General features: G+C 63.8%; 2 protein-coding genes across 3 annotated transcripts in view; one reads left to right on the forward strand and one right to left on the reverse strand.

The window, feature by feature from the left end:
* The first annotated feature begins 2,651 nt into the window (after nucleotides 1-2,651).
* On the forward strand, nucleotides 2,652-8,015 carry LOC116826184 (ICOS ligand-like). 2 transcript variants are annotated; one of them, XM_032782748.2, is made up of 6 exons: nucleotides 2,652-2,940; nucleotides 3,076-3,135; nucleotides 3,992-4,333; nucleotides 5,306-5,590; nucleotides 5,693-5,778; nucleotides 7,667-8,015. In XM_032782748.2, exons 1-6 carry the CDS (start codon nucleotides 2,937-2,939, stop codon nucleotides 7,862-7,864), a joined length of 975 nt encoding a protein of 324 aa, XP_032638639.1. In that variant the 5' UTR covers nucleotides 2,652-2,936; the 3' UTR covers nucleotides 7,865-8,015. The 2 variants fall into 2 exon arrangements, with proteins under 2 accessions (XP_032638639.1, XP_032638640.1); XM_032782749.2 differs by lacking the exon at nucleotides 5,693-5,778 and having other exon boundaries at nucleotides 2,653-2,940.
* A 176-nt stretch (nucleotides 8,016-8,191) lies between these two features.
* The window catches only part of PRODH2 (proline dehydrogenase 2), a 9,645-nt gene continuing 8,135 nt past the window's right edge, over nucleotides 8,192-9,701 (reverse strand). The window contains exons 3-7 of the mRNA XM_032782750.2: nucleotides 9,492-9,693; nucleotides 9,216-9,382; nucleotides 8,773-8,883; nucleotides 8,575-8,663; nucleotides 8,192-8,416 (exon numbers count right to left, since the gene is read on the reverse strand). Of these exons, the coding sequence (XP_032638641.1) occupies nucleotides 8,247-8,416; nucleotides 8,575-8,663; nucleotides 8,773-8,883; nucleotides 9,216-9,382; nucleotides 9,492-9,693 (739 nt within the window). The 3' untranslated portion in view covers nucleotides 8,192-8,246. The remainder of the gene's footprint in view (nucleotides 8,417-8,574; nucleotides 8,664-8,772; nucleotides 8,884-9,215; nucleotides 9,383-9,491; nucleotides 9,694-9,701) is intronic.

A 9,701-nucleotide genomic window follows, 5' to 3' on the forward strand; every position in this document is an offset into this window, starting at 1 on the left:
TCTGAGCTGCTTGGGCGCGCTCTCGCGACGGGGGGGGTTGTCTAGTGAGGCTGGCTGGGACTCGAGGTGTGAAGTGCAGACGGGGGGGGAGTTGTCAGTCTGGAAGTGGCTGGGGACAAGGATAGTTGAAGTGCAGGAGGGGGGTGGGTTGTTAGATGTGGAGCTGCCTGGGATGAGGACAGTGGAGAGTGAACGGGGGGTTGTGTAGCTGGAGCTTGCCTGGGGCGAGGAGTGGTGGGCAGACGGTGGGGGGGTTGTTGGCTTGGGAGCTGGCTTGGGGACGAGGAGTGAAGTGCAGACGGGGGGGGGTTGTTAGGCTGGAGCTGGGCTGGGGGACGAGTGAGTGAAGTTGCAGACGGGGGCGGTTGTTATGGCTGGACTGCCTGGGGGAGGATGAGTCAGACGGGGGGGGTTGGTTGTCTGGAGGCTGGTGGCGCGGGGGGAGATGGTTGCTCCTGAGCTGCCTGGTGTGCCGAGAGAGGAAGTGCAGACGGCGGGGTTGTTTGGCTGGAGCTGCCTGGGGGCCGAGGAGTTGAAGGTGCAGACGGGTTTCATGGGGGTGGGCGGGGTGTTGTTAGGCTCTTTGGACTGGCTGGAGGGACAGGGAGTGAAGGTGCAAGAACGGGGGGTTGCCTTTAGGTCTGGAGCTGCTGGGTGGCTATGGAGGAGTGAAGTGCAGAACGCGGGCGGGTGGGGGTTGTTCGCGGAAGCTGCACCTTGGGACGAGGTAGTGAAGTTGCAGACGGGGGCGCGGGGTTGTTAGGCTGGAGTGCTGGGGCGCAGGATAGAGTGAAGGCAGCACGGGCCGTGGGCTGTCGGCGCACTTGTTAGGACCTGGAGCTTGGTTCGTAGGGAACTTCTGGGACACGAGGAGTGTACCAGTTCAGATACTTTGTGTTGTCCCACATAATTTATGCGTTGTAGGTTCCAAGTCAACATTCGGAGCCCATACCATATTATCCGCCCAAGTAATTCTCCTCTGAAATTCCCTGTGTAGTCTGTTAACTCCATTAGTTTTGTAAAAGACTTGCCTCCTGTGTAGGTACGAGGTACAGCTAGTGAAGTGCAGAACGCGTCGAGGGCCTTACACTACCTGCCTGCGGGGAACAGGGTCTAAAACAGAGCTTGTAGGTACAGAGAACGGGACCCCTCAATCAGGTCCATCTTGGGGGGAGGAGAGGGGAGGGAGCCCAGACTCTGGCTCTGGGGCTCCCTCATTTTCCCCAGCCAGCTCCAAACTGAAACCCTCCAGCCCCTCCTCTGCCTTTGTCTCTTTCCACGGCCAGGAGGCCACCTGATCTCTTTGTTCTCCAACACCTTCAGTTGGCAGCTTGCAGGGGAGGGGCCCAGGCCAGCAGTTGCCAGGAGACAGGGTGTCAGCCGTTTTCTGTGCAGACAGTATCACAGGGGCCCACTTGGGCTCTGCAACAATCACACCCCCTGATCCCCCGCACCTAGATATCTGAGAACTGCATAGGGGAAACTGAGGCACCCACACAGTATTCGGAGAAAACTTTAAGAACATTCCCACTTCGTCACAGGGGCCAAGCCTTTCACATCCTCACTGCCAGCCCGTGCCTACCTGGCCCTGAGCCCTGGGCTAGTCACTCACACCAGCGCCATGCTCTGCAACCAGACGCTAGGGCAGGGGTCGGCACCTGTCAGAAGTGCTGGGCCAAATCTTCATTTGTTCACTCTGATTGAAGGTTCTGTGGGCCGGTGATACGTGTCAATATTTTTAGGTCTCTTTCTATACGTCTATAATATAGAACTAAGCTAGTGTTGTATGTAAAGCAAACAAGGGTTTTAAAATGTTGAAGAAGCTTCATTTAAAATTAAATTAAAATGCAGAGCCCCCCCGGACCAGTGGCCAGGACCCAGGCAGTGTGAGTGCCACTGAAAATCGCTCACATGCCGGCTTTGGCATGCGTGCCATAGGTTGCCTACCCCTGCACTAGGTGACCAGATGTCCCGATTTTATAGGAACAGTCCCGATATTTGAGGCTTTATCTTATAGAGGCTCCAACTACCCTGCGCCCCCGTCCCGATTTTTCACACTTTCAGGTACTGGGCTGCAGGGAGGAACAGCCCTGGCTGCCCAGACGGACAGCCTAGCAGCACTAGCGTGGCATGGAGGAGTCACAGCCTAGAGAAGCATGCCCTGAACCTGTGTCACCTGCCCGCTCATCTTGCTGACGTGCTCCCCCCGGATTACTGGGGCTTAGCAGCGGGTTCGCTCCTGGAGCAGCTCATGTCAAAGCTGCCAGCAGCTGAGGGGCTTTATCCAGGCTGGGAGCACTGGGCTGGCTGGGAAACGAGCCAAACATCGGTCAGGCTCAGAATCGTTGGCATGGGTGGGTGCCTCCCACAGGGGCTCACGTGTCACCGAGCAGGGGGGATAGAAAGCTGGCACTGTACAGGGATCGAGGTTTTAAATCCAGACTCCCCAAGCCAATCTTAACCCTGGACCCCAGCTGCTGGGCTGGCATTGGTGTGAGCAAGGGCTCAGCAGACGTGCTCCCAAGCACTTGAGAGCGGAGGACTTGGCATCAGGCCCAGAAGGGAGGGATGTGCCAGCCACGCCCGCATATGACAGGGCCACCTCAAGCCACCCCTCCAGCTCCCAGAGCCCCCTGCACACCTTTCCCTAGCTCCCCCCCGGGTTGCTCTCTGCAGCTGGGCCGGGTCAGGATGGGGCAGCAGGGCAGAGCCAAAGTGTCTGAATGCAGCAGCTGCCCGCAGGGAAAAATGAAAGTGGCTCCACAGCCCGGGGGGATCAAGACTGAGGATAGGGAGGGAACCAGGCTGCCAGGGCTGCTTTCGCTTTCCCTTCACCTCGGCCCGGCTGGGAACAGGATCGGCAAGGCAGCTGACGGGTTCGGGGTGCGGCTGCAGGGACGCCGCCCCAGTGCTGATGAGGGAGCACCAGCTGCCCCATGAGTGAGTTGGGAATAGGACTCGGGGCCTTTCCCTCTAGGCACCAGCTTGGCTCCAGCCGCAGGGCAGGGAGCTGGGGACAGCGTGGGAATGGGGCTGGTACTGGGTTATGCTCACCCCTCTTCTCTCCCCCAACAGGCCTCACTGTTGCTCTCCTGCTCCTCACCCAGCTCAGCTCCCTGTGGGGGCTGGGAACAGGTATGTACAGCTCGCCCCGTCGTGGGGACCCCCGCACGCAGCCCCCTCCTGCTCGCCCCGCTGTGGGGAACCCCAGATGCACCCCCCCAGCCGTGGGGAACCCTGGACGCAGCCCTCCCCCCAGCTATGGGGACCCCCAGACGCAGCCCCTCCCTGCTCGCCCCACTATGGGGAACCCCAGACACAACCCCCCAGCTGTGGGGACCCCCGGACACAGTCCGCGCCCCCCCATGGGGCCCCCTGGACGCACCCTCCGAGCTGTGGGGAACCCCAGATGCAGCCCTTGCCCCCTCACCCCACCATGGGGCCCCCTGGACGCAGCTATCCCCTACTCGTCCTGCTGTTGGGACCCCTGGACACACCCCCTCGCCAGCCATGGGGACCCCCAGCCGCAGCCCCCCCCCAGCCGTGGGGAACCCAAGACACAGCCCTCGCCCCTTCGTGGGGAACCCTGGACACAGCCACCCCCCAGCCATGGGGAACCCCAGACACAGCCCTCGCCCCACCATGGGGACCCCTGGATGCAGCCCTCCCCCCGCTCACCCCACTGTGGGGACACCCAGACGCAGCCCTCGCTCAGCCGTGGGGCCCCCCGGACACAGACTTCGCCCCACCGTGGGGACCCGCAGACGCAGCCCTCCCCCGCTCATCCCGCTGTGGGGACACCCAGACGCAGTCCCCCTCCCTGCTCGCCCTGCCATGGGGACCCCGAGATGCAGCCCTCCCCCACTCACTCAGCCACAGGGACCCCGGGACGCAGCCCTCGCTCAGCTGTGGGGCCCCCCGGATGCAGCCTTTGCCCCGCCGTGGGGACCCCCAGCCGCAGACACCCCCCCTCACCCCCTCGCTCTTGCAGACGAGCTGCCTGTGCAGCTGCCCATGACCTCGGAGGCAGTGCTGGGGAGCACTGCGCTGCTGAGCTGCACCTACCCACCCGAGGCGGACCTGATCCTGTACTGGACCCGGCTGGGGCCAGCCAGCGAGAGGAACGTCTACACCTACTACAGAGGGGAACACCTGGCCTCACATGATGACCCTGCCTATCGGGGCCGGGCCACTGTCCCAGCTGGGCAGCCCAGCCGTGGGGACGGGGCCCTCTGGCTACACAACGTGACACTGGCTGATGAGGGGAGGTACCGGTGCCGGGTAAAGAGCAACCGTGGCATGGGCTTTGCAGAGACGGAGCTACGGCTCATAGGTAAACGGGACACAGGTCCTGGGCCCTCCACGGGTGGGGAATGGCCCCTCTCAAGGGTGCCGGCTCTGATCTGGCCCCATGTCGGGGGCCTGGCTGGCTCACAGGAGTGGGACATGGAGCACAAGGCCTTTCCGCTCTGGGGGGGCCCAGGCTCTTCTCCAGCCCTGGGACTGGGCAGCATCTGTCATCAATACGATGCGCATAGGAACGGCCACAGGTCAGACCAATGGTCCATCGAGCCCAGTGTCCTCTGTGACAGTGGCCAATGCCTGGCACGTCAGAGAAGTGACCAGAACAGGCAGTTACCATGTGTCCGTCCCATTGCCTGCTCCCGTCCTGGCTTCCGGCAGGCAGAGGCTACGGACTCTCAGAGCAGGGGGTTGCGTCCCTGCCCATCCTGCTACTAGCCAGTGATGGACCCATCCTCCAGGAACTTGGCTAGTTCCTTGTTGAACCCTGGTATAGCCTTGGCCTTCACAGCATCCCCCTGGCACCAAGTTCCCCAGGCTGTCCGGGCATTGGGAGAAGAAATACTTCCTTTGTTTGATTGAAACCTGCTGCCGACTAATGTCATTGGGGGACCCCTAGTTCTTGTGTTAGGAGGAGGAGTAAATAACACTTCCCTATCTACTTTCTCCACCCCAGTCACGATTTTCTAGCCCTCTACCATATCCCCCCTTAGCCATCCCTTTCCCAAGCTGACCAGCCCCAGTCTGACTAATCTCTCCTCACACAGCAGCTGTTCCAGACCCCTCATCCTTTCTGGGCCCTTTGCTGAACCTTTCCCAGTTCCCGGCTGTCTGGTTTGAGGTGGGGTCCCCTGTCTGCTTCCCTCTCCCTTTCCTAATGATGCCCAACACCAGCGGCTGCACGCTGAGTGGGTTCTGAGAATTCTCCGCAGTGCAGCCACGATCTCTCGAGTGGGAACAGCTCACTCAGACCCCGTCCTTTTCACGTGGCTCTTTCTCACAGGTCTCTATCGTCTATCCTGGCTCCAGCCCCAGCCATGCTCCCCCTCCCTGCAGAACGTGACACTGACCTGCCTCGCAGAGGGCGGCTACCCCCTCGCCACCATCACCATCCACGACAGCACTGGCAGGGACTATGGGGCCGGGACACTGGCTGCCAAGGACCCCCACGGGCTGTATAGTGCCGCCCACACGGCCAACGTGCCCTGCTCCCCCCCCACCAGCTACACCTGCATCGTCAACACCACCTTCCTCCAGCAGAACCGCACTGGGACGCTTGTCCGTGAAGGTGAGGCCCCAGGACTCTACGGGGGGGCAGGACAGGGTTGAGGCAGCCTCGCCTGCTAGGCCAGACCCTGCCACTGACTTGGCCATGGTTTTGTCTCCCCAGAGCCGCAGCCAGCATGGAAGGGCTGGGCCAGCGTTGGCATTGGCATTGGCATTGGCTTGGCAGTGCTGGGGAGCGGAGCACTCTGGGTAAGCGCACGCCCCACTCCTGACTCATTCCCACGGCACTCTGGAGGCCCCACACGCTCACAATGGACTTGTCTTTCCTTGCTCCAGGCGGGGCAGCAGAAAAGGAAGGTGACATAGTGGGCAGGGATACTGAGATGGGGCCATATTCCATTCCCAAGCCAGCCAGTCCCTGTCCCATGGCCAAATGGGAGCTGGCACCCCCTGGAGAGGAACAGCCCCGTATCCCATTCCTCATCCCCTAAGCCAGCCAGTCCCCGCCCTGGGGACAGATTGGAGCTGACACCCTCTGCAGAACGGCCCCGTATTCCATCCCCTGAGCCAGCCAGTCCCTGCCCCGGGGCCGGATTCGACCTGGTGCCCCCTGGAGAATAGCCCTGTACGGCGTGCCATGTCCCCTGACTCAGCCAGTCCCTGCCCCATGGCCAAATGGGGGCTGGTGCCCCCTGGAGAATAGCCCTGTATCACGTGCCGTGTCCCCTGAGCCAGCCAGTCCCTGCCCCATGGCCAAATGGGGGCTGGTGCCCCCTGGAGAATAGCCCTGTATCACGTGCCCCATCCCCTGAGCCAGCCAGTCCCTGCCCCATGGCCAGATGGGGGCTGGTGCCCCCTGGAGAATAGCCCTGTATCACGTGCCCCATCCCCTGAGCCAGCCAGTCCCTGCCCCGGGGCCGGATGGGGGCTGGTGCCCCCTAGAGAATAGCCCTGTATCGCGTGTCGTGTCCCCTGAGCCAGCCAGTCCCTGCCCCATGGCCAGATGGGGGCTGGTGCCCCCTGGAGAATAGCCCTGTATCACGTGCCGTGTCCCCTGAGCCAGCCAGTCCCTGCCCCATGGCCAAATGGGGGCTGGTGCCCCCTGGAGAATAGCCCTGTATCACGTGCCCCATCCCCTGAGCCAGCCAGTCCCTGCCCCATGGCCAGATGGGAGCTGGTGCCCCCTGGAGAATAGCGCTGTATCACGTGCCCCATCCCCTGAGCCAGCCAGTCCCTGCCCCATGGCCAAATGGGGGCTGGTGCCCCCTGGAGAATAGCCCTGTATCACATGCCCCATCCCCTGAGCCAGCCAGTCCCTGCCCCATGGCCAGATGGGAGCTCGTGCCCCCTGGGCCCGTCCCCTCAGCCAGCCAGTCCCTGCCCCATGGCCAGATGGGAGCTGGTGCCCCCTGGAGAATAGCCCTGTATCGTGTGCCCCATCCCCTGAGCCAGCCAGTCCCTGCCCCGGGGCCGGATGGGGGCTGGTGCCCCCTAGAGAATAGCCCTGTATCACGTGCCGTGTCCCCTGAGCCAGCCAGTCCCTGCCCCATGGCCAGATGGGGGCTGGTGCCCCCTGGAGAATAGCCCTGTATCGTGTGCCCCATCCCCTGAGCCAGCCAGTCCCTGCCCCGGGGCCGGATGGGGGCTGGTGCCCCCTAGAGAATAGCCCTGTATCACGTGCCGTGTCCCCTGAGCCAGCCAGTCCCTGCCCCATGGCCAGATGGGGGCTGGTGCCCCCTGGAGAATAGCCCTGTATCACGTGCCCCGTCCCCTGAGCCAGCCAGTCCCTGCCCCATGGCCAGATGGGAGCTCGTGCCCCTTGGGCCCGTCCCCTCAGCCAGCCAGTCCCTGCCCCAGGGCCGGATGGGGGCTGGTGCCCCCTAGAGAATAGCCCTGTATCGCGTGCCCCGTCCCCTGAGCCAGCCAGTCCCTGCCCCAGCCAGTCCCTGCCCCATGGCCAGATGGGGGCTGGTGCCCCCTAGAGAATAGCCCTGTATCGCGTGCCCCGTCCCCTGAGCCAGCCAGTCCCTGCCCCGGGGCCGGATTCCACCTGGTGCTCCCTGGAGGGGAGTGGGCCCAGCTGTCACTCTCAGCCAGGGAAGGCAGGTCCATGACCCTCTCTGTGTTGCTCTGACAGCGGCAGAGGCAGCAGGAACCCCACCCCTCACGGGAGGCAGAGCCAGCCCGGGAAGAGGCCCTGTTGGAGGGCACCAGCCCCACCTGCACGAGGAGGAGGGACCCACCACACATCCTCCTGGTGCTGCGCCCACCCAGCCAACATCTCACAATGCACCCGTCAGTCACTGAGCTCTGCCCTGCCCCCAGCCATGCCTAGCAGCCTCCTACAGCTCGGGGCAGGGAGTGCTGGGAGCCAGGACGCCTGGGTTCACCTCCTGACGGGCTGAGGCAGTTTCCCCCTTCAGTGGGCTGGCGCTTAGCTCGGCATCACTACCCAACTCCGCCAGCACAGTCAATAAACTCTGCTCTGGAAGGGGGACACCAGGCCGTGAGATGCATTCGGTATTATTGGGCAGGCAGTGGCAGCAGAATCATTCAGGGGGATTGGGCAGGAGTGCCCCCCCCAATACTAGAGCCTGGCTGAGTAAGTCAGGCCACAATTCCCCGCTCCCAGAATCCCTCAGGGCAGGGAGGGAGGGGACAGGCAAAGAGCAGGACGGGCTGTGGGGGGCAGCGGTTCTCTCGGATGCCTGGGTTCCTCAGGGACGGCGCAGCAGGCGCCTCCAGAGCTCGTGGCGGAGGAGGTCCCGCTCTTTGCGGATGCCCTGCAGCACACTCTGGTTCTCCTGGGCTCGGCGCACTAGGTACGGCAGCACGTCCTCCACCGCCCCGTACGGGATGGACTTGTAGATGGCGTATCCCGCCTGGCCTGCAGGAGAGAGACGGTCAGCAGGGGGTGCGTGCGCTGTGAGGGGGGGGCAGTGGGGAGACACTGCGAGGGGGGTGCGGATGCCACAAGGGGGCACCTTGTGCTGGGGGGGTGGGGGGGCACCGCGCGCTGCGAAGGGGCCCGTGGGGGGCATGTACCCAAGGCCAGGGAGACGTGGTCACACATGCCCAGCAGCTGCCCGAAGCAGACGGCCCCTCTGTCCTTGGCAATGCCCAGCTCCTCCATCCTGCAAGGGGACGCGGATTAGGCATCGCGGGCGGTCTCTGCCCTGCCCCTCTGCCCCCGCCCACCCCTCCGGGCATGAAGGAGCAGTGCATGCTGGGAGTGTAACCGACCTGCGGACGGCATGGCTCACAGAGGTCTCGTTGTGGCTGGCCACAATCAGCTGGCACCGCTGCCCATCCCGTGCCACCAGCTCCAGCAGCAGGTCCAGGCAGCGCTGGTAGCTGCAATACAGAGAGCCAGTGTGGGCCCGGGACCCTGGCGTCCTGCACCCCCAAGTTCCCCCAGCGCCGGTGTGAGTCTGGGACCCCGGGGTCCTGCACCCCAAAGCTCAACAGTGCCTGCATGGGCCCAGGACCAAGGTGTCCTGCACCCTCAACCTCGCCCCCACAGGGGTCATTTCTCCTCCAGTTCAGCATGAGACGCAGACATCTGCACTCCACCACACATGCATGCAAACCATGGGGTCACCACCGGCCCCCCAGCTTCCTGTTGGGGTCAAGGCACCAGGGGCTGGGGGATGGGGGACAGATATCCAACCCCCTTCCCCACTCACCTGTGGTTGGTGGCCTCCCAGGTGGGGTGCAGAGGGTCAGGGTATCCCCCCTGCCGTTCTAGCCGCCGCTCCTGCTCCAAGTAGGCCCCACGCACCAGCTTCACTCCAAAACAGAAGCCCCGGCGCTCAGCCAGCGCCACGTCCGCACCAAGCCGCGCCAGGCAGTCCTGCGAGAGCAGCGCCAGGCTCAGGGGACAAGCCCAGGGGGCGCAGGCCGGGGGAGGGGGAGCCCTGGGGGGGAGGCTGGCCTGGGGGTGCAGGGCGGGATTGGGGTACCTGCAGGTAGCACTGGTATGTATTCCACACCCAGGGCTTGGCGCGATTCCAACGCCCCATCAGCGCCAGGGTGACGAGCGTCAGCGCAGGGTTCACGTAGGTGTACTCGGCGTCCACCAGCACCCGCACCCCCGCCTCCACCGCCCGCTGGGGGGAGACACAGTCAGAGCCCCGGCACTCACACCCCAACCCCCACCGCCCGCTGGGGGG

This window comes from Chelonoidis abingdonii, chromosome 4, assembly GCF_003597395.2.
Source record: "Chelonoidis abingdonii isolate Lonesome George chromosome 4, CheloAbing_2.0, whole genome shotgun sequence".
NCBI lineage: Eukaryota > Metazoa > Chordata > Testudines > Testudinidae > Chelonoidis > Chelonoidis abingdonii.

Coding starts and splice junctions, on each gene's coding strand:
- LOC116826184 (XM_032782748.2), top strand. Junction 4,334..5,305: donor GACGGAGCTACGGCTCATAG/GTAAACGGGACA, acceptor TCTTTCTCACAG/GTCTCTATCGTCTATCCTGG. Junction 5,591..5,692: donor TGGGACGCTTGTCCGTGAAG/GTGAGGCCCCAG, acceptor TTGTCTCCCCAG/AGCCGCAGCCAGCATGGAAG.